Source organism: Macaca mulatta, chromosome 2, assembly GCF_049350105.2.
Source record: "Macaca mulatta isolate MMU2019108-1 chromosome 2, T2T-MMU8v2.0, whole genome shotgun sequence".
Taxonomy (NCBI): Eukaryota; Metazoa; Chordata; class Mammalia; order Primates; family Cercopithecidae; genus Macaca; species Macaca mulatta.
In genome coordinates, this window is record NC_133407.1 from 107,951,641 (window position 1) to 107,975,579 (window position 23,939).

A 23,939-nucleotide genomic window follows, 5' to 3' on the forward strand; every position below is an offset into this window, starting at 1 on the left:
GTAAGCGAATTCACAAGAGGGTGATTTATAAGCCATGTTATTATTTATTATGAGAAATAATGTTATGAGAACTGCATAGGTTCAAGAAGAGACCAGAAAAGTCACCTACCAGATCATTCAGACATGAAGGTTACTCCCTATCAACCTCAATTGAAATGCAAATCAAAACAGAAATGTCCAACTCTCTTAGGAGGCAACAAGCATCCTGAGACCCTGGGTCCTGTCTTTCATCTCTGCACCCTTCTGCTCTGAAACAGCGGCCAGTTCTTGTTTGATGTAAGGAATAGTAGTACCCAAGGGCTCAGGAGTTCCGCCTCTCTTCTCCAGCTCTAGGAAAAGAAACGAACCATAGAGATGTGGCTTCCTAGAGATCCGGGATGAGGGGCGCGGTGCAACCGGAAGTCGCAGTATCCTCGGCTCGGCCATTATTCTGTGCCTCGGCTGCCGCAAGGGCTAGTTCCTGTGTCATCTCCTAGCGGCCTGGCGCCGAGGCGGCGGTACCCAAGGCTGGAGCCGCAGCGGGAGTCCCCGGTGAGCGGGGTGGGCTCGAGGGCGGGTGGGCGTGCAGGGAAGGCGACCCGGGACGCGGGCCTGAGCTTGCTGGGACTGCACAGCCCTCGGTAGCCCCTCCCGGGCCCGGACCCCCGGCACGGTCCGTCCCCAGCTCCGTGTTGGGGGTCGACGTCGTGGCCTCGGCTGGGCACGCAGCTGGCCCGGAGGAGGTACTGAGGACAGCAGCTCCGAGTCTGTGTGTGTCTGTGGACGAGTGCTCCTGTCTAACGGACTCCACTGGCGCTTTGAGAAGAGCTGCCTCAGCAGCCTGCGCCCCCAGCTCAGGCCTTTCTGCTCTTCCTCAGTTTTCTCTGAGGCTAATGCACAGAAACATTCTGAGGCTTCCCTATACCCATGGCGCCCAGACTCCTGAGGACGGATTTTTGTTTGTTTTAAGGGATGGAACAATTTTAGTTTTTTTAGTCTTTTAGTTTTGTAATATAATGGTATTTAAAAATCAAACTTGAAACCACCCATACTACCATTACTTCAGGCAATACATTTTCACCCAAAGTACTAAGACCGTAAACTCAGAATAAATGCTGGCCTTACGCGTGCGCGCACACACCCACACACACACACACGCACGCACACTCATTGCCAACCTGTCAGCGACGATTGTTACTGGTTTTCTCTTTTTGCAGCTTGCCAGATTAAAGCTTTGTCGTGGACTGGTGTTTGGAAACCGTTGTTTTAGAACAGTTGTTGTTTGGGTTTCATAAGTCTCTTCGTAGATGGAATTGTTTTGGACTTCTGGAATTAGAATCCCTGAATTCAGAATTTGCTCCCATATCTCAACTAGCTAAGTGGCTTTGAGTGGATTCGCTCCTCTGATCCTTTTGTTCTTTTCAACTTCTGCCTTGAAAACCTTTTGTGAGACGCAAATAAAATGTATGTTTAAGAATTTGTTATTTTTATGTTATTTGAAAATTATTCGAAATTCTTTTTTAAAATTCCTTTCCATTACCCCCAGATCAGTTACCAAGGACTGCCAAGTTTTTCTCAATTATCTTATCCCTACTGGGGGATGAGTAAGTTCCTACTTCGTTTAGAACTTAAGTCATGTGTTTATTACAAAAACCTAACTGATCTTTCTTGATATCCAGTCCTCTCACCCCCACCATTCCTCACTAATAGAATCCTGACACAACTAGACTCTCCTCATGCTCGGAGTGGAATAGGTCTTTCTAATTTTGGTACAATACCCAGAAGTCGTAAAAGATTGACTGCATGGCAAAAAACACTTTAAGCAAAGTCACATGGCACATATAGTCACAAAGACACTTGACAAACTGAGAAAAATTTGCAGCTGCCATTGTAAACAGAGGACTAATTTTCCTGTGATAAAAGTGTGTACAAATTAACAAGACCCAATACCTCAATAGAAACATGAGCAAAATATATGAATAGTTACTTCAAAAAATATACAAGTGACTCAATATATTAATTCATTCAAAATGGAAGTTAAAAATTTGGCAAAGAGCACACAACTTTCAGAACCGTATTGGTGAAAGTGAGGAAAGGCAGGCCCATACAACTGTTTTTGATGGAGGTATAAATTATAAATTGGTACAATCCTAATGAGGTCAAATTGGTAGTGTCAGAATTATACATGCATATACATTTTGACTCAGCAATTCTGTTTCAAGGAATCTTTCTTATATATGCCTACACACATCCAAACTGATGTATGCTCAGGATTATTCATGATAATATTATTGGTAATAAGAAATGATTGAAAACTACCCAAACAAACCATCAGTGCTGGCATGAATAAATTATGATACATCTATGCATCCATAAAAATGTGGAGAAGGACTGTGTATTCACAGGAAATATCTCTAAGACATGGTATTATTGAGAAGAGGAAAATGTAGCATGTCATTCATGGTGTCCTACCATTTGTGAAAATAAGGGAACTAGATAACGATATATGTACACACACATATGCAGAAATAACTGGAAAGATAAGAAGCTAACGGAGAAGGAAACTTTACACAGTATTCATTTTATAAATTTAAATTTTGAACCAAGCGAATATATTACTCTTTTTAAAAGTAAGGAAAAATGTAAAGTAAAACCTTTTTAATGCTTAAATGTAAGTAAAACTGCTGCACTTACAGGACAGGATCATCTCCTCAGAATACTGCCTCTCAAGAGCAGTAGTTAGAATTTAACTTCTGTTTACCTCTCTGCTCTACTCCTACACTCTTGCCTCTGAAGTTCACTTTCCTTCTCTGGTCTTCCTTCACAGAGTTATGTGTCCTCCCTTGCTTTTGAAAATAGAGTTTCTTTCTTCCTGGAATGGTTTTCCTCATAGTCCAATGATCCTTTTATTTTTCCTTAAAAGCCCAGTCCAAAATTACCTTTCATGGCTGGGTGCAGTGGCTCACGCCTGTAATCCCAGCACTTTGGGAGGCTGAGGCGGGCAGATCACGAGGTTAAGAAATTGAGACCATCCTGGCCAACACTGCGAAACCCCATCTCTACCAAAAATACAAAAATTACCTGGGCATGGTGGTGCGAGCCTGTAGTCCCAGCTACCTGGGAGGCTGAGACAGGAAAATTGCTTGAACCCATGAAGCAGAGGTTGCTTTGAGCCGGGATCACGCCACTGTACTCCAGCCTGGGTGAGAGAGTGAGACTCCATCTCAAAAAAAAAAAAAAAAAAAAAATTACCTTTCGTGAATCCTTTCTGTAGTTTTATATTCTCCTATTACTTGTACTTAAACATTATATTGAAATTATGTTTATATTTCTGACTCCCCTATTTGTTATAAGCAAGCTGTCTTTAAGGGTCTATGTGTTCAAATAAAGAGGATGCTTTCATATGCTTTCTGATGGTGATGTAACTATTATAACTTTAAAAGCTTAAAAATGTTTGTACCCTTTAGCCCAACAATTTTCTCCTAAGAGTTTATCCTGAAGAAATAAGCAGAGATGTAACTAAAAATTTGTTAGCAAGGATAGCCATTGTGACCTTATTAATAATTAGGGAAAGTTAGAATTAATCTATGATAATTAAATTGTGATAAGGACATAGTTCAGAATAATAGCAGTGATTGTTTTCTGGTTTTGTGTGTTTTCTGGTTTTATAAATTTTTGGTTTTATAATTAGAAAAATGTGTTATTTCTAAAGAACAGATGATTTCTAGAGAGCAAGTCTAAGTTCTGTATAATAAAACCTTATTCATATTTATCCATCTATGGGACTAGATGTGAAAGGAAAAGAAAAAATGGGAAATTTATCCAAATATTTTGATTAACAGAATGAACAATTTTCAGAGAATTAAAGGCATATAAAGCAAAACTACACAGAACTTAATTCATCCTTTCTTTGTTAATTGAGGAGGTGGTTAGGATTTTATCTCATATGTATCATGATTAATGATTACTTGTTAACTCTGCGGAACACAGGAAAGAGTGCTAGTTACGGAAGGGTAATAAGTAACATTTAAACCCATATACCAGGCACTGTTCAAAAACTTGAAATGTATTATACATCAAATTCTCATCACAACCCCATGAGGTAGGGACTGTTACCATCCCTATTTTACAGGTTAAGAAACTAAGGTTCAGAAGTGAGGTACTTGTTCCAGGTTGCACAGGAGTAGTCAGGTGCTCATTGTTAGAGTGGTAAAGAGTCTATTGTAATTAGATGAGGGGATCCTATGAATAAAGACCAAAGGAAGTTCATATGTTTGGTTTCAGCAGTCGTGCAGGTAACATGAGTGTGTGTGTCCCAGAGCCTTAGGCAGGGGGTTTCTGTCAGAGGAAGCACTCTCTAGAACCTGGAACCTTGTACTGACAAAGGTTCTCTCTATTACGGGGAGCTGACTGGAGCCTGTAAAGCTCAGTTGTTTCTCTGGGCTAACTTTAACAATGATTTCTTGAGATCTTGTAGATGATACTCTCCAAGCTCTAAGGAAGAAGTCAAGCATTAAAGAGACCTGGACTGGAGAGGAGCCTTTTTCAAAAAACAACAATGACAAGAGAAAATTGGGCCCACAATGCTCTGAGACAAGAGGGCCTTGTGAAGGGGAAGGATGATACCTGGAAATGGGGAACCAGCTTCCAAGGAAGCAGCTCCTCTGTTTGGGAGACCTCCCACCTACACTTTAGACAATTACGTTACCATGAGACATCTGGACCCCAGGAGGCCCTGAGCCGGCTCAGGGAACTCTGTCGCCGGTGGCTGAGACCAGAAGCACGCACCAAGGCACAGATCCTGGAGCTGCTGGTACTGGAACAGTTTCTGAGCATCCTGCCTGGGGAGATTCGGACCTGGGTACAGCTCCATCACCCTGGAAGTGGCGAGGAGGCTGTGGCCCTGGTAGAGGAGCTGCAGAAAGACCTTGATGGACCAGCAATACAAGTGAGAAAGGCAGAGAGGGGCGATGGGTGTTGGGATGAAAGGAAGGAAAGAATTGAGGCTGGGCTAGAGGGTGATCCTGTGATTTTCATTAAAAATTAATAGCACACTAGCAACCCTAACGATAATTAAAGCAGGCCCATGAGTATTCAGACCATAGAATATGTCTGTAGAGAAACAGGTTTATGTTGAGGTCTTTGGGTCCAACTCAGAAGCAGCATAAAAACATTGACTCTGTTTTGTCCCCTGGGTAATGCTTGCTAATGCTGAGTTTGGATCAAGAACCTGAAGAAGAAATGTTGAAAAGTTTTTCCCTAAACAGAAGCCTATGTATTGTTTCTATAATTCTGTTTGGAATGGTAATGAACACCTAGAGTATAAAAGGCAATAGCAGGCCAGGCACAGTGGCTCATGTCTGTAATCCCAGCACTTTGGGAGGCTGAAGTGGGAGGATCACTTGAGGCCAGGAGTTCAAGACCAGCCTGGACAACATGGGAAGACCCCATGTCTACAAAAAAATTAAAAATTAGCCAGGTGTATTGGCGAGTGCCTGAACTCCCAGCTACTTAGAAGGCTGAGGTGGGAGGATCACTTGAACCCAGGAGGTTGAGGCAGCAGTGAGCTATGATTATACCATTGCCCTCCAGCCTGGGTGATGGAGTGAGATCATGTCTTTAAATACATACATACATACATAAAATGGCAGTAGTATAACAAGAATGAAGCTTTCCAAATCTTGGTAAGATCTCTTGTGTGCCCTACTAGGGATCTGCAAGCCAAGGGACTGCGCTAAGATATTTGCTTCTGATAAGATTTATATCCTTGACCATTAGATTGGAATCTTAATGTAGCATCTCATGTGTGTGAGATTTCTTTCTGTACATCTGTAGCTCACTAAAAACATTTCTGTATAAGACATCTGAATCATAACCCAAACTTGGGTGTGGCACTAAGGATGGGCCTGTTTGTTTTAATCATAATGTGGAAAATTTTAGAGCTATATATTTCATTGCAAATTACTAATACATCCTCATTTGAGAGAGAAGGAAACTGAGGCAGACGTCTAGCTGGCCTCAAAACCCAAGTGCCTTGGTGCCAATTTTAGTGTTAGTTGTATTTGAGCACAAAGGGTTAGGTAAAGGGGTCAATAAGCAGATGGTAAATAAGTAGAAGAGATGTGACTGAAGTCCAATCTAAAACTAAGTCTGAAGCTAAAATCCATGCTCTTAATTACTGCTTATTACTTCCCATTCCCTCCTTAACCCACACCCAGGTCTGGCTTCTGTTCCCACCGTTCTGTACAGTCTCCTCTGGGAGAGGTCACCAGTGCCATGAGTGGGGCTCGAGGGCAGCCCATTGTTCTCAATGCAAAGCTTTACTGCTGTTTTGATGCTCCATACTTGAGGTGGGTCTCTCTGATCTCACAGTTCTAGATTGTGGGCAGAAAGAGGTCCACAGTGCTTAGGTGAGTCCATTTTCTTAAGGAACAAGAAGAACCAGCTTATTTTACTTGTTTCCAGGTTCCAGTCCTTGTCCAGGATCAGGACACTCTCCAGAAGGCGGTGAGTGCCCCAGGAACAACACTTCCTCCTGTACTTCCTGGCAGCCACATAGCAGCTGAAATTTGCCCGCATCCTCCTACTGACCTAGTGGCATTCAACCTCCAGGATCCTCAGCATGGTATTTACTCAGTGCTCTGGGCTTTGGGCTGTTCCAGGACCCTTTCTGTGGCTCATCCCCCTACTTCTGGGAAGTTGCTTCCTCTGCTACCCTGTCTAGGAATCTCTTACAGTGCCAATTTCTTTCTGCTGTTCCTGCTGTTCTCTTTTTCTTTCTTGGGCCCCTCTGATCTTGTATCCACTCTTTTTGTTTCTTTGTTTGTTTGTTTGTTTGAGACGGAGTTTCGCTCTGTCGCCCAGGCTGGAGTGCAGTGGTGCGATCTCAATCTCAATCTCGGCTCACTGCAACCTCTGCCTCCCGGGTTCAAGCCATTCTCCTGCCTCAGCCTCCCGAGTAGCTGGGACTACAGGCACGCACTACCACGCCCAGCTAATTTTTTTGTATTTTTAATAGAGACAGGGTTTCACCATGTTTGCCAGGATGGTCTCAATCTCTTGACCTCGTGATCCTCCTGCCTCGGCTTCCCAAAGTGCTGGGATTACAGACATGAGCCACTGCTCCCAGCCTTGTATCCATTCTTATTCCTACTCTTTTTGTTATTCCAGCTCTGCAAGTGGGGGTCACTCAGAAAAAGTTTGTAGGTCCCATATGCAGCTTTTTCTCCTTCCTCAGATTCTCCTGCCCCTGAAGCTTCTGCCCTTTCCCAGGAAGAGAACCCAAGAAATCAGTTAATGGCACTTATGCTCCTAACAGCCCAGCCCCAGGTAAGGTTTGCATCCTCTTTCCTTCCCAACTGCACAGCCTAACTGTGGCTGAAGTGCCCTCTCTCATCCTTGTCCTTCGATGTCCAGTCAGTTCCCATTTCTAAATCAAGGTCTATGCTATTGGAAGACAGACTTTACATGTGATCTCCTTATGTCTCCCTGATGTCTCTTGTGCACTCACGGCCTCACAGTGTATTCCTTCACCAGAAGTGAAGGGAACCTTTCCACAGGCAACTTCCTGGGCATTGGTAATCTCACACACACCTGTTATTTCAGGAGTTGGTGATGTTCGAGGAGGTGTCAGTATGCTTCACTTCAGAGGAATGGGCATGTCTGGGCCCAATCCAGAGGGCCTTGTACTGGGATGTGATGCTGGAGAATTATGGAAATGTGACCTCTCTAGGTAAGGACTCTTCTTTCTGTGATGCTTACCTTTATTTTCCCTTTATTTGTTTTCTGATTATAAAAGTAGCATATACTTATTTTGGAAAACACCAAATATTACAAAGAAGAAAAAAAACCTTCCTTAACATCGCTATTTCCAGATAACTATTATCATTTTGATATATTACCTTTCTGTTTTATCTATATGTTTGAGGGATTTTTTACATTGTTCAAATGTGTGTGTTTGTGTGTCTGTGTAGTTTTATAGCTTGCTTTCCTTGTGTGTGTTCTCACATGTTACAAACTCTTTGCAGTTATTATCTATATTGGCTATATGATTTGTACCATAATTCAGTCAGCCATTTCCTTATTTTGAATAATTGCTATAATAATCATCTGTCTCTGTGCCTAAGGCCTTCTAAAATGTTTTATTATTTTTAGAGGTACAATTACTGGGCATAAGTGTTTGAATGGCTTTAAGGCTCTTGCTTCATATTGCTAAATTACTTTCTGTAGCGATCCCTGTTCTCTCTGTTCTTAGCAGTAATGTATAAGAACACTCCTTTTGCTCTGCCTTCATTTGTACTGAGTAATCCCACAATTCTAAATTGTTGCTAATATAATTTTAAAATTATATATTCTAAAATTTATTTGATAAATAATAAAAGAATATTTAAAAAATTTTTGTTAGCCATTTTTGCTTCTAGCAAACATTAAATACCTATCGTGGTACAGCTGTGAAAATGATGTGATTCTGCCCTTAAATAGCTTACGATGGTTTAGGAGTTTATTACAGGAATATTAAATATGCAAGGCAGAGTAAAATAATTGGTACAAGAGTGGCATAAACCTGGTGTGATGGAAATGCAGAAAACAGGGCAATAAGTTTCATTCCTGGGGATTAGGAAAGGCCATAAAAGAGGTAGCATTTATACTAGAACTTGAAGAAAAGTGTAGAATTCTGTTTGGAGAAATCAACATTCAGAATTGGGTAATCAGCCACAGGAACTAATTTTGACTGAAATACAGATTTAAAGTATCAGTTTAAATGGCTGCAGAGTATTGCATGGTCCGTGTATCATGCTTTACTTTGACAGCTTTATGATTCTGAGTGTTTCTATTCAAGAACATTATATAACATTCCATTTTTTCTGTACTGCCTTTGTATGTGTCAGGCATGTTTTAAAATCGTCTAGATCTTGCATATTTCTGGTAATATTTATTCTTTGGAATTGGAGTCTTTTCTGATATTTTCTAATTGTCATTTGCATATATGAAAGTACTGGTTTTTTGTATATTAATTTTGTACCTAGCAACTTTATTATTTTATTGTCTTTAATAATTTATACTGTATATTTTCACACTTTTGAGACTGTATCCTTTAGTATCTCAGCAGTGGCAGTGGGGGGTCAAACAGTCTGTAGATTTTATACTTTGATACATATTCGCAAATTATTTTCTACCAATGATACTTGAATTAAACTCCCGCAGAAAGAGCACACAGGAGAGTCGATTTCCCCTGGATATGCTCATGATTTGGTCAGTCTTTTAATTAAATCTTTGCTAGGTAGATAAAGAATACCATCTTTTGTTTGTTTGTTTTTCATGTTTTCATTATTAGTGTGACTGAAGTCTATTCATATGTTTACTCGTCATTTTACTCCTATTCATACACTTGCTATATATAGAACTACTGCTAATGCTTTGTCAGTTGTTGCATATGTTTTTCCCATTTGTTTGCCTTTCAATATTATTTATTAATTTTTTTTAAGCCTTAGAAAACCTTTTATGTTGTCAAACTTAGGAGTATTTTCCTGTATGGTCTTACTGGTCTTTTTCCTCATAAAATTATTTTTTAAACCCACCTGTATTTTCTTTTTTTTTTTTGAGATGGAGTTTCACTTGTTGGCCAGGCTGTAGTGCAATGGCACGATCTCAGCTCACTGCAACCTCTGCCTCCTGGGTTAAAGCAATTCTCCTGCCTCAGCCTCCCAAGTAGCTGGGACTACAGGCACCCACCACCATGCTCAGCTAATTTTTGTATTTTTAGTAGAGACAGGATTTTGCCATGTTGGCCAGGCTGGTCTTAAACTCCTGACCTCAGGTGATCCACCTGCCTCAGCCTCCCAAAGTGCTGGGATTACAGGCGTGAGCCACCATGCCCAGCTGTATTTTCTTAAGATATTTTTATCGTTTTATTTTGATATTTAAGCTTTAATCCATCTTGATATTTATCAATTTATCTTGATATATAGAATGACATAGACATCTCGTGGAGGGGTTTTGTTGATTTTTGAGATGGCAGTCTCACTACGCTGCCCAGGCTGGCCTCAAACTCCTGGCCTCAAGCAAACCTCCCACCCTAGCCTCCCAAGTAGCTGGGACTCTTGGTATGCACCACCCTCCTAGCTTGTTTTTTAACCCAAGTGGCTTTCAGTAGTTCCAAAGGTATTTATTCGGTAATCAATCTTTTCTAAAAATTTTAAAACAGACTATATGGATTAATTGGCTAATTTTATGAAACATACTCACTGTGGACCCATACCTCATGCTGTACGCTAAAATAAATTCCAGATAGGTCTAAGAGTTAAACTAAAAAAAAAAACAATAAAATAATGTAGTTGCTTGATTATTCCAGCTCTTTGAAGAAAAAGAAACTTGAACGTACTTTAATAAATTTTTTTTAAAAAGCGTGCACTTCAATGTTGGGGCTTTGGGCAAGCAGATGCCCAGTGTTTATTTCCACTGACTTAGTAACTCTGATTTGAGGGGGATACATTAAAGAAATGGTTCAAAAAGAGGAAATAAAAGTCATATGTCTAAAAATAGTCCCAGGTAACTATGATGGTTAAAAGTTGAGCAAAACAAATTCCCTAAGATAAAGTACTAAGCAGAGTATGGTGTTTTGACCTAATAGTATATTATGACACTATCAAATATTATGACAACTCTGTGTACCCAATTTTCATGCATCGATAAACTGTGGTAGAAAAGCAGACTCCCAGATAACTTGTACATACTACTTCAGTGTGTAAAATGTTTGTATATGTTTCTTTAGGAGATTGGACTAAAATTTGAAGGAAAGTATTAAGAAATATTGAGTACCTCCTGTGTCAGGCTTAGCCCCTGCCTTAAAGTACATTCAAATTGCAGAGATAGACATTTCCACTTATAATTACAATATAATTTGGCACATTCTGTATAATAAAAGTATGCATAAGTTTATGTGAGCCCATAGGAGCCTGGGAATGATGGAAGGATTGGGACAGTGGGAGGAGGAGATGGATGGTTCCCAGTTCCTCCACCAGGAGGGAAAGATTTATAGCAGTTTTACTGAGGTATATTTAACATGCCATAAAATTCACCATTTAAAGTGTACAGTTCAGTGGTTGTTGTATATTCACAGAGTTGTGCAACCATCCACAGTAATTGAAAAACATTTTCTGCCGGGCGTGGTGGCTCATGCCTGTATCACAACACTTTGGGAGGCCGAGGCGGGCAGATCATGAGGTCAGGAGATCGAGACCCTCCTGGCTAACACGGTGAAACCCCGTCTCTACTAAAAATACAAAAAAAATTAGCCAGGTGGCGGGTGCCTGTTGTCCCAGCTACTCGAGAGGCTAAGGTGGGAGAATGGCGTGAACCCGGGAGATGGAGCTGGCAGTGAGCCGAGATCGTGCCACTGCACTCCAGCCTGGGCGACAGAGTGAGACTCTGTCTCAAAGAAAACAAGAAAAATTTCATCAACCCTTCAGCAGTCCACCTTCATTTCACCTAATTCATTCCTCCAATCCAGCCCTAGCAGGCACCAATCTGCTTTCTACCTCTATAGATTTGTGTATTTGAAACATTTCATATAAATGGAATCATGCAATATGTGGTCATTGGTGATTGGCTTCCTTTACTTAGCATAGTGTTTTAAGGCTCATCCATGTTGTATCAGGTATCAGTTCTTTATTCCTTTTTATTGCCAGATATTCCATTGAATGGATATATCTCCATTTATCAGTTGATGAACACTTAGGTACTTCCACTTTTGGTCCATTATGAATAATGCTGCTGTGAACATTTGTGTACAATTTTTTGTGTGGATATAAGTTTTCATTTCTACCTAGGAGTAGAATTGCTAAGTCTTATGATAACTCTGTATTTAATCATTTGAGGAACTTCCAGACTGTTTTCCAAAGCAATTGCACCATTTTACACTCCTACCAGCAGTGTATAAGGGTTCCAGTTTCTCTACATCATCCCTAACACTTGATATTATCTGTCTTTTTTATTTTAACTATCCTAGTGGGTTTGAAATGATATCTCACTGTGGTTTTGATGTGCATTTCCCTGATGGTTAGTGATGTCGAGCAGCTTTTTATGTTCTTATTGACTATATGTATGTCTTTGGAGAAAACTGTCTATTCACATTCTTTGTCTGTATTTTAACTGGGTTATGTGTCTTTTTATTACTAAGTTGTAAGAGTTCTTTATATATTCCATATATAAGTCCCTTAACAGATATATGACTTATAAATATATTCTCCCATTCTGTGGGGTCTTGCCCTGTTGCCCAGGCTGGAGTGTAGTGGTGCGATCATAGCTTATTGCAGCCTTGAACTCCTGGGCTCAAGTGATCCTCTCACCTCAGCCTCCCTAGTAGCTGGGATTACAAATGCACCCCATCAGCCTGGCTAATTTTAAAATTTTTTGTAGAGACAGAGTCTTACTGTGTTGCCCAAGCTGGTCTTGAACTCCTGGCCTCAAGCGATCTTCCTGCCTCAGCCTCCCCAAGTGCTGGCATTATAGGCATGAGCCACTGGGCCTGGTGACTTTTCCCTTACTTGATGGTATCCTTTCAAGGACAAAGTCATTAATTTTGATGAGTTCCAGTTTGTTTTTTTTTTTCTTTTGTTGCTTCTGCTTTTGGTGTCCTATCTAAGAAACTGTCACTAATCTAGGGCTGGGAAGATTTATGTCTATGTTTTCTTTTAAGTTTTAGCTCTTACATTGCAGTCTTTTATCCATTTTGAGTTAATTTTTGTATATAGTATGAGATAAGGATCCATCTTCATTCTTTTGCATATGGCACCATTTATCCCAGGCACCATTTGTTGAAAAGACTGTGCTTTCCCCATTGCATTGTTTTGGCACCCTTTTAAAAAAAACCAGTTGATTATAAATATGAGGGTTTATTTCTAAAGTCTCAATTCTAGTCCTTTGATCTATATGTCTACCCTTATGTCAGTATCACCCTCTCTTACTATTTTGGCTTCATAGTACATTTTGAAATAAAAAGGTGTGAGTCCTCCAACTATGTTCTTTTTCAAGATTGTTTTAGCTACTCTAGGTCTCTTGACTTTCCATCTAATTTTGATATCAGCTGGTCAATATCTTTGAAGAAACAAGCTGAGATTTTGATAGGGATTGCAATGAATCTGTAGATCAATTTGAGGAGTACTGCCATTTATTAATGTTAAATCTTTTAATCTTTGAACATGAGGTTTCTTTCCATTTATTTAAGCCGTGAGCTTCTTTCAATAATGTTTTGTAGTTTTTCAGAATATAAGTTTTTCACTTCTTTTGTTAAATTTATCCTGATCTTGTTTCTGAGACTATTATTAATGTTTTATTAATTTCCTTTGTGGATTATTTAATACTAATGGATAGAAATACCATTTTTTTTTTTTAATGAGATGGGGTTTTATACGTTTCTGAGGCTGACCTTGAGCTCCTGGGCTCAGGCATTCCTCAGCCTAAACCTACTGAGTAGCTGGGACTACAGGTGTCTGCCACCATGTCAGACTGATTTTTATATGTTGAGCTTGTATCCTGCAATCTTGCTGTACTTATTTATTAGTTTTAATAGTTTTTTAGTGATTTCTAAGGATTGTCTATATGCAAGATTTTGTCATCTGCAAATAGAGATAATTTTACTTCTTCCTTTACAATCTGGATGCCTTTTCTTTCTTTCTCTTACGTAATTGCTCTGGCTAGAACCTCCGGTACATGTTGACTAGAAGTGGCAAGAGCAGATAGCCTTTTCTTGTTCTCAGAGAGAACCCATTCAGTCTTCCACCATGAAATATAATTTATTTTAATTTTTTTCAACAGGGTCTTACTCTGTTGCCCAGGCTAAAGTGCAGTGGCGTGATCACAGCTCACTACATCCTCAACTTCCTGGGCTGAAGTAATCCTCCTAATCCTCTTATCTCAGCCTCCCACATATCTAGGACCACAGGCACACACCAAGCTAATTATTTGTTTTTATTTTTATTTTATTTTTTTCTGTAGAGACAGTGGCTCACCATGTTCCCCAAGCTGGTCTCAAACTCTCGGCCTCAAGTGATCCACCTACCTTGGCTTGCCAAAGCACTGGGATTACAGGCATGAGCCACTGTGCCTGGCCAGAAATCCCTTTCTATTCCTACTTTGTTGAGTGTTTTTATCACTATGGAGTGTTTTATCTATTGACATGATGATGTGGTTTTTGTTTTTCATTTTGTTGATATGGTGTATTACATTAATTGGTTTCCTAGTATTATACCAACATTATTTTCCTGTGATAAATCTCACCTGGTCATGGTGTACAATTCTTTTTATGTCCTGCTAGATTTGGTTAGTTAGCATTTTGTTAAGGATTTTTATGTTTGTATTCATAAGCTATATTTATCAATAGTTCTCTTTTTTGTGATGGTTATGTCTGGTTTTGCTATCAGGGCAATACCAGCTTCATAGAATTCGTTGGGAAATGTTTATGTTTATTGGAAGAATTTGTGAAGAAATGGTATTCTTTTAAGGTTTGGTAGAATTTGCCAGTGAAGCAACCTGGGCCTGGGCTTTTTGTGTGTGGGCAGAGGGTGGGGGTAATTTTTTTTTTTTTTTTTAAATTACTGATTCAGTTTCTTTCCCTGCTGTAGACCTACTCAGATTTTCCTTTTTTTCTTGAGTCAGTTTTAGTAGTTTGTGGCTTTCTAGGAATTTGCCTATTTCTTCTAAGTTGTCTTACTTTATTGGCACAGTATCATTGGTAGTATCGTTTATACTCCTTTTTATTTTTTTAAGATCAATGTTAATGTCCAGAGAGTGACTTTAGAGCTTAGTTTTAAAGGGTATAGGTACGGGCTTGGATGGTGACTTGGAAAGAGGAAGAGCAATTCAGGAAGAGGAAAGGACACGGGCAGTGATAGGCAAGAAATGACATGTTTGGGCAGCTGCATGTAGTTCACTGTGGCTACAGTCTAGGGGCGTAAGAGGTACTGACATTAATAGATACCAAAAAATAGGCAGTGGGTGAAGTTATCCCTTTGACTCCACTGGTTATTTCTGCTTTGTCCTGTAGGCAATGAAGAGTTAGGTGTTTTGAGCAGGTAAGTGACATGATCAAATTTACATATTGGAAAGATCATTGACAGAAGGTACGCATGAATTGGAGCAGATGAAAGGCGGGGAGTGTTAGAGGTAGGAAAGCCTGTGTCTCTTTCTTGCAGGCTTCATTCACCAAACGTTATGGAAAGTAACCAGCTCCCTCTATCATTCTGACATTTTTCTACAAAGTCTTAAAAAGCTCAAGAGGCCCATATTTTAAATAGTTTAACCAGCTAATTAGCTACTGATATAAGAGTTCCTAATTTCTTAACCATTTTCCATCTCAGTTGAACTACTTGTAACATTTCATTTCCTTAAAGCTTGTTTCATTATATAGAAGCAGCTCCCCCTCTCCACCAGCATTCTTCTTGTCTTTGTTTTTCGTTTGTTTTGTTCTTGTTTTGTTTTGTTTTGAGATGGAGTCTTGCTCTGTCACCCAGGCTGGAATGCAGTGGTGTGATCTCAACTCACTGCAACCTCCACCTCCCCGGTTCAAGTGATTCTCCTGCCTCAGCCTCCTGAGTAGCTGGGATTACAGGTGTGCACCACCATGCCCAGCCAATTTTTGTATTTTTAGTAGAGACAGGGTTTCACCATGTTGGCTAGGCTGTTCTCAAACTCCTGACCTTAAGTGATCCGCCCTCCTCAGCCTCCCAGAGTACTGGAATTACAGGCATGATCCACCGTGCCCGGCCTCTCCTTATGTTTGAAACCTCACTGTGAATAAGGAAACTGAAGTACCAGCATTGGATAGGCCTAAGACACATACCCATCCCTGCAGCCAGGTGGTGTGGGTAGTGTGATTGGCAGTCCTGCCTGAGTCCTAGAGAGAAGGGCAGTTGAGATGAGATATGAGGGCCTGACCTAAGAATGTCTGTAGTTCAAGTTAATATTTATTGGATCTTTGCCATCCTCATCCTCTCATAAACTTAAAGAAATGTATAATGAAATAAAATGGCTGCACTCTTATCTTCTCTCGTTGTTTAGATAGAAGAAAAGTATTGTTATGCAAAGAGAAGATGATGTTACTGTTATTCACATAACTTTACTTATTAGACAGTTTGGGGAACTGGCTCATAATTTCTCTCACACTTGGGTAGTTTGAAAGTAAACTTCCAAAACATTTTCATACTGTTCGTATTTTAAAATATTTGAGACTATTGGAGTAGATAGGAACCTTGGAGATTAGTTCAGCCTCATCATTTTACAGATGTTTTCATACTTTTATTTTATTTTCCCTTTTCTTTTTGTATTTCTTCTTTTATGTTTTATGTGTAATTAAGGGAGTTCATAACGGACCTTTTTAAAATGAATTTTAAATTTTCCAATTCTTAATTTTAAACGGAGTAGGAGTTATATATAAATTCTAAGGATTAAGTTGCTTTTCGATGGATTTCTTTTCTGTTGGTTAATTGCTTTCAACCAGTTAAAAAATATTCATGCCTTTGACTTTTCAAAAATTAAAAATTGCCTTTCAGAGTCCTTACATATATTTTCCTTCCCTTAAAGTTTCCATCTTTCTAACATGAAGAAAATAAAAAAGAAAGTTACTTGTAATACAAATGGTTCTTGCTCTTCTATCCAAGTTCCTTAGATATGAACCACCTCCATAAGATCCTATGTTTTCTCTCTGGTTTTCCTTGCTTCTGTTTCTCAGCATTATTTGTATTTTTCCATCTGCTTCCTGAAGACAAAGCACTTAAAAATGTCTCAACCTGAGTTGTATGTTAATCCATTTACAACATCTTGTCAGTGTAGCATTAATCTTTGTACCTTCATTTAATGAAAAGTTTCTCCTTTTTGTATGCATATTAAAGTGTGCCTTCCTAGAATGTTTTAAAGTCATTTGAAGATCCTATTCTTCCAAACACAGGGACATGGTAACATTTGCATTTTTAATTCCTTTTACCAGAATGGGAGACCATGACTGAGAATGAGGAGGTGACATCAAAGCCAAGTAGTTCTCAAAGAGCAGACTCTCATAAAGGAACATCAAAAAGACTTCAAGGAAGTGTTCCCCAGGTCCTTGATTTTGAAGAAGAGTGTGAATGGCAAGTTTTGGCAAGTCAGTGGGGAAATGAAACAGATGAAAGGGCAGATACAGTGAAGAAAGGTTCCCTGTGTGAACGAGACAAGAAGAAAAGGACTCCACCAGAGAAACAAGGCCAAAAGTGGAAGGAATTTGGAGACAGCTTGACTTTCAGTTCAGCTATTTCTGAAACTTTAATAGGTACTGAAGGAAAGAAGTTTTATAAATGTGATATATGTTGTAAGCATTTTAATAAAATCTCCCATCTTATAAACCATCGGAGAATCCACACTGGTGAGAAACCTCATAAATGTAAGGAATGTGGAAAAGGCTTTATTCAGCGTTCGAGCCTTCTAATGCATTTACGGAACCATTCAGGGGAGAAACCTTATAAATGTAATGAATGTGGGAAAGCATTTTCTCAAAGTGCTTACCTTCTAAACCATCAGAGGATCCACACTGGGGAGAAACCTTATAAGTGTAAGGAGTGTGGAAAGGGCTTCTATAGACACTCAGGCCTAATTATACATCTAAGGCGCCATTCAGGGGAGAGACCTTATAAGTGTAATGAATGTGGGAAAGTTTTCTCTCAGAATGCTTACCTCATTGACCATCAGAGGCTCCACAAAGGGGAAGAACCTTATAAATGTAACAAGTGTCAGAAAGCTTTCATTCTGAAGAAGAGCCTCATTCTGCACCAGAGAATCCACTCTGGGGAAAAACCCTATAAATGTGATGAATGTGGAAAGACCTTTGCTCAGACCACTTACCTTATTGACCATCAGCGACTCCACAGTGCAGAGAACCCTTACAAGTGTAAAGAATGTGGAAAAGTTTTCATTCGAAGTAAAAGTCTCCTCTTACATCAGAGAGTCCACACAGAAAAGAAAACCTTTGGTTGTAAAAAGTGTGGGAAGATTTTCAGTTCTAAGTCAAACTTCCTTGACCATAAGAGGATGCACAGCAGAGAGAAACCTTATAAATGCACTGAATGTGGGAAAGCCTTTACTCAAAGTGCTTACCTTTTTGACCACCAGAGACTCCACAATGGGGAGAAGCCCTATGAATGTAATGAATGTGGGAAAGTTTTTATTCTGAAGAAGAGCCTCATTTTACATCAAAGGTTCCACACTGGAGAGAATCTCTATGAATGTAAAGATTGTGGCAAGGTCTTCGGTTCAAACAGAAACCTCATTGACCATGAGAGACTCCATAATGGGGAGAAGCCATATGAATGTCAAGAGTGTGGGAAAACCTTTATTATGAGCAAAAGTTTTATGGTCCATCAGAAACTCCATACACAAGAGAAAGCCTACAAATGTGAAGATTGTGGGAAGGCTTTCAGTTACAATTCAAGCCTGCTTGTACATCGGAGAATCCACACTGGAGAAAAACCCTTTGAATGTGGTGAGTGTGGAAGAGCTTTCAGTTCAAACAGAAACCTCATTGAGCATAAGAGAATCCACAGTGGTGAGAAACCCTATGAGTGTGATGAGTGTGGCAAATGCTTCATTCTGAAGAAAAGCCTCATTGGACATCAGAGAATTCACACGAGGGAAAAATCTTATAAATGTAATGACTGTGGGAAAGTCTTCAGTTACCGCTCAAACCTTATAGCCCATCAGAGGATCCACACTGGCGAGAAGCCCTATGCATGCAATGAGTGTGGAAAAGGTTTTACCTACAACAGAAACCTAATTGAACATCAAAGAATTCACAGTGGAGAAAAAACCTACGAATGTCTTATATGTAGGAAAGTCCTTACCTCTAGTAGAAATCTTATGGTACATCAAAGAATCCACACTGGAGAGAAACCTTATAAATGTAATGAGTGTGGAAAAGACTTTAGTCAGAATAAAAACCTTGTTGTACATCAGAGAATGCACACTGGGGAAAAACCTTATGAGTGTGAGAAGTGTAGGAAATCCTTTACTTCTAAGAGGAATTTAGTTGGCCACCAGAGAATTCACACAGGGGAGAAACCCTATGGGTGTAATGATTGTAGTAAAGTTTTTAGGCAAAGAAAAAACCTTACTGTACATCAGAAAATCCACACAGATGAAAAACCTTGTGAATGTGATGTGTCTGAAAAAGAATTCTGTCAGACTTCCAGCATTCATCTTCAACAGAAAATCCATACCATTGAGGAATTGTCTTGGCTACAAAACACCCATGAGTCCAAGATTGAGATTCAGAAAATCTAGTGTCATATATAAAATGGAATAGAATCCCTGCCTACTTAAGTAACTGTTGGACAAATGATATATATTTCTTCTAAGAAAAAAGTTTATTATTTACTCTTTAATAGACAAATGAGTAGCATATAGAAGAAAGTTAATAGGCCGGGCGTGGTGGCTCACACCTGTAATCTCAGCAGTTTGGGAGGCCGAAGCGAGTGGATCACCTGAGGTCAGGATTTTGAGCCCAGCCTGACCAACATAGTGAAACCCCATCTCTACTAAAATACAAAAATTATCCAGGCATGGGGGCACATGCCTGTAATCCCAGCTACTCAGGAGGCTGAGGCAGGAGAATCACTTGAACCCGGGAGGGCGGAGGTTGCAGTGAGCTGAGAGCATGCCATTACACTCCAGCCTGGGCAACAAGAGCAAAACTCTGTCTGAAAAAATAAAAGAAAGTTCATCCCAACTTTCAAGTCTACAAAAACATAATTCAAATCTAATAACATAGTTGTAAATGACAGCAACAATATCTTTGTATTAAAAAGTAGACATGGGCTGGGTGCAGTGGCTCACTCCTGTAGTCCCAGGACTTTGGGAGGCCGAGGTGGGAAGATCACTTGAGCCCAGGAGTTGGAGACAAACTTGGGCAACATAGGGAGACCCATCTTTAATAAATAAAAATAAATTTATTAATAAAATTAAAAATTTAATCATAAAAAGTGGACATTGGTTTTTAAAATGTGTATAGTATGCATTTTAAAGATAGCGTCACTGCTATAGAAAACCTGAAGACAGTATGATCCAGAATGGTCAGGTGTGGAGTTGAGTGGACAAGAGTCTGCTGATGAGGACAACCTAAGAAGAGCACTGGATTTGGAATCAGAAGACCTACCTTTGATTCCTGGCTTTCCCTTAATGGCCATGTGATGTTATTAAGTCAGCCCTAAAGCCTCAGTTTCCTGTCAAATGTTGACATGATACCTACCTCACAGGGTTGTTGTGAGGGTTACGTGAAAGGATCTTTGTGAAAGTGCTTTTTGAAATCATTCAGTTGTCAATAAAGTTGGATAAAAGAGGTTATGGTCAAAGTTTAAAACATGGGATCACGTAAGTTTGTGTATTAAGTCAATATTAGAATGAGGGGGATTCTATGAACCTAAAAGATGCTCATTTTTGTAAGAGGAAGTATGATGAATAGCTAACTGGAATTTAGTGCTGTAAGAATAATTTTTTTAATTTACCTTTAAAAATAAGGGAGTTAGGCCGGGCGCGGTGGCTCACGCCTGTAATCCCAGCACTTTGGGAGGCCGAGACGGGTGGATCACGAGATCAGGAGATCGAGACCATCCAGGCCGACACGGTGAAACCCCATCTCTACTAAAAATACAAAAAAAAAAAAAAATTAGCCGGGCGTAGTGGCGGGCGACTGTAGTCCCAGCTACTCGGGAGGCTGAGGCAGAAGAATGGCGAGAACCCAGGAGGCGGAGCTTGCAGTGAGCCAAGATCGCGCCACTGCACTCCAGCCTGGGCGACTGAGAGAGACTCTGTCTCAAAAAAATAAAAAAAATAAGGGAGTTAATAGATTATATATCTAGTTTATGTGTATGGAAAAAAACGTTATGGCCAGCCATTAACAGTGATGCCAAGGAAAACAATTTATTTTCCAGCTTTTGAATTTGAAACTTAACAGATGTAGAGTGTTAAAATGGAAGGGCAGTGGTACCCTGCTTTCCCTATCCAGAGGGAAAAAATCCTTGACCGAGCAGTTGAGCTGATGATCCCCGCCACAGTCATTGTCAATTCTAATCAATATTTCATCATTGCTGTCAAATGATAGCCTGTTACTCATGAAACAGCATTCTGTCCCAGCACTAAATTTACTGGGTCATAAATTTTTCTTACAGAGCCAAGCTCTTCACTGATTAAGCCAATGCAGTCAGTGCCCATTAACCCCTGTGAACCATTCTGTGTCCTTGAGTACATTTGTAGGTTTTAACTCAGTCTATATTTTTGAGTTGGTAATTTTTATGTTGTAATTCTCAAAGTTCTGTTTCTGTAGCTGGACTGTGAATAATATCTGAATATGAAGATTATGTTTTTTAATAATGTCAGAGTGGTATTTTGATTATCATAAATGTTACTAATTCAACCCCACAGTTCTTGGGGGCTGGTTCCTCATTAGAATGAAAGCTAACCAAGAGTGAAAACTGGAAGGGGCCTAAGGCTTAAAGTCTTAAGACCTGGATGTGGGTCACGTTTTGCCATCTGCCTCAGAAAAAAATCTCTTCAGCTCTTGGAGCCTTGAATTCCTCATCTGTCAAACAGGAGGAAGAATATCTACCTCACAAAGTTCTTATGAGATAATGAATATGAAAATGCTTCATCTATGTTGTAGAAGAATCACCCCCAGCTTATACAATAACTGCAAAGGACATATGTAGTTTAACAGTAGAGACTGCTGTCATTTGCCTCTTCAGCAAGTAACAAAATGTAACATTGCTTAGATTGAGACAGCCCACATAATGTGCCACCTCCTGTGATGTAATAAGCTGAAAAATGTTCAACCTGAATTTCATTAAGCTTCTTGGACCTCATTGCCAGGTTACAGGAAATACAGGAGGCAGAGGAACAAATAAAAGACACCACGAGAAACAAATCCAGAACATGGAATATTGTATAAGAAAGCTGCCCTGGATTCTTCTTCAAAATATTATGATGATGAAAAAGAGAGGGGACTGAAAATTATTCAAGCTGTCTGAGTCTACTGTGAGTTTATTATACCATTCTCTGCTTTTGTGTATGTATGAAAATTTCCATATGAAAGGTATAAAACATGGATGAGGAAGCTTGTTTTTAAAAGATGATACTAAAGAGCCATTAGCTACTAAGAACCAGAAATAGACTCACATAAATGGCCAATTGATTTTTGACAGGGGCAAAAGCAATTCAATGGAGGAGGGATAGCCTTTTCAGCAAATACTGTTGGAGCAATTGGATATCCATAGGCAGTAAACCAACAACTTCAGGACCCAGGACTGAGCTAAGAAGGCTCAGATGACTCAAAAGCATGCTCCTTGGAAGGAAAAAAAAATGTTAAATTGGACTTCATCAAAATTAAGATAATTTGCTCTGTAAGAGACATTTTTACAAAGATGAAAAGATATTACAGGTTGGGAGAAAATATCTGCAAATCATATCCAACAAAGGATTTGTATGAAACTACATAAAGAACTTTCAAAATTTAACAGTAATAAGTAAATACAATTAGAAAATAAAAGACATTTCACTGAAGTATACATAGCAAATAAGCAAATGAAAAAATGTTCAACATCATTAGGCATGAGGGAAATGCAAAGCAAAATCATGAGATATCACCACATTATCAGAATAGCTAACTTTTTTTTTTTTTTTTTTTTTTTTTTTTTTTTAATGGTGGTAACTGCTGGCAAGGATGCAGAGAAACAGGATCTGATACTGTTTCTCTGGAAATGTAAAATGGTATAGCCACTCTGGAATATAATTTGGCAGTTTCTTGTAAAACCAAACATGTGTATGTCATGCCTCAGGAATTGCACTCCTGGGCATTTATCCCAGAGAAATGAAGACTTGCGTTCACACAAAAACGTGTATATGAATGCTCATAGCAGCTTTATTTGTAATGGTCAAAACCTGTAGGCAACCCATATATCCTTCCTTAGATGGTTAAAACAAATTGTGGTTTATGTATTACCATGGAATACTTGTTACTCTGCAATAAAATTGACTGACTTATTGATATCCGTAACAACTCAAATAAATTTCAAGAAAATTAATGCTGAGTGAAAATAATCACAAAAGGCCATATTGTATATGAAAATGTTCATATAACATTCTCAAAATGATAAAACTATAGAGATGAAAAATGGATTAATGGTTGCCAAAGGTTAGGGATGGTGGGAGGGAAAATGGGGAGAGGGTTGGATGCAACTATAAAGAGGTAGCACCAGGAAAGTCTTGATGGTGGTGGAACACTAGTGTATCTTGATTGTGGTGGTTAGACAAATCTATATGTGCTAAAAATGACTAAAGCATACACACATACTGTACCAATGTTGATTTCCTTTTTCATATTATGTAAGATGTAACCATGAGGGGAAAGTGGGTGAAGGGTGCTATCTTTGCATCTTCCTGTGAATCTATCATTTCAAAATAAAAAGTAAAAACCAACAATGACAACCAAAACCCAAAACTAAAGAGCCATAACCAAATAAAGTGTGTGAAACTGATTTGAAAAAAAAGTTATACATGTTTTAAGACAATTGGGAAATTTGAATATGATTGGTTATTAGATGGTATTAGGGAATTTTTGTTAATTTTCTTACCTGTGACGGTGATGGTAGTTTGAAGAATATTCTTAATCTTAAGAGATGCATGTTGAAGTATTTGGAATGAATGTTCTGATGTTTACAACTTAAAAAAAAAAAAAAAGATTTTAAGTACGTATTGAGAGATCAGGCAAACATAGCAAAATGTTCGTTGTTGAGTCCAGATGGAAAATACGGGTATTCAATGTGCCATACTTTCAACTTTTATGTACTCTGATATTTTCAAAATAAAACATTTGAGGGGAAATTATCAGGGCTTTTTACAGATTAATGCTGTGTAGCTTCAGGCTCTTGGGTGCGCGCCTCGCCTGAGTG

General features: G+C 39.2%; 1 protein-coding gene across 10 annotated transcripts; it reads left to right on the forward strand.

The window, feature by feature from the left end:
- The first annotated feature begins 424 nt into the window (after positions 1-424).
- ZNF197 (zinc finger protein 197) lies at positions 425-23,874 on the forward strand. 10 transcript variants are annotated; one of them, XM_077992279.1, is made up of 7 exons: positions 425-531; positions 4,448-4,927; positions 6,198-6,329; positions 6,445-6,604; positions 7,217-7,308; positions 7,585-7,711; positions 16,961-19,549. In XM_077992279.1, exons 5-7 carry the CDS (start codon positions 7,276-7,278, stop codon positions 19,279-19,281), a joined length of 2,481 nt encoding a protein of 826 aa, XP_077848405.1. In that variant the 5' UTR covers positions 425-531; positions 4,448-4,927; positions 6,198-6,329; positions 6,445-6,604; positions 7,217-7,275; the 3' UTR covers positions 19,282-19,549. The 10 variants fall into 10 exon arrangements, with proteins under 10 accessions (XP_077848405.1, XP_077848404.1, XP_014986679.2 ...); XM_077992278.1 differs by having other exon boundaries at positions 4,457-4,927; XM_015131193.3 differs by lacking the exons at positions 6,198-6,329; positions 16,961-19,549 and adding an exon at positions 21,862-23,874.
- Positions 23,875-23,939: the final 65 nt, after the last annotated feature.

Excerpts from the sequence above, each read along its gene's own strand:
- ZNF197 (XM_077992277.1), top strand. The coding sequence starts at position 4,538 with ATGACAAGAGAAAATTGGGCCCACAATGCTCTGAGACAAGAGGGCCTT. Across the intron at positions 4,928-6,444 it reads TTGATGGACCAGCAATACAA|GTTCCAGTCCTTGTCCAGGA; the intron begins GTGAGAAAGGCA and ends ACTTGTTTCCAG. Across the intron at positions 6,605-7,216 it reads CCTCCAGGATCCTCAGCATG|ATTCTCCTGCCCCTGAAGCT; the intron begins GTATTTACTCAG and ends CTCCTTCCTCAG.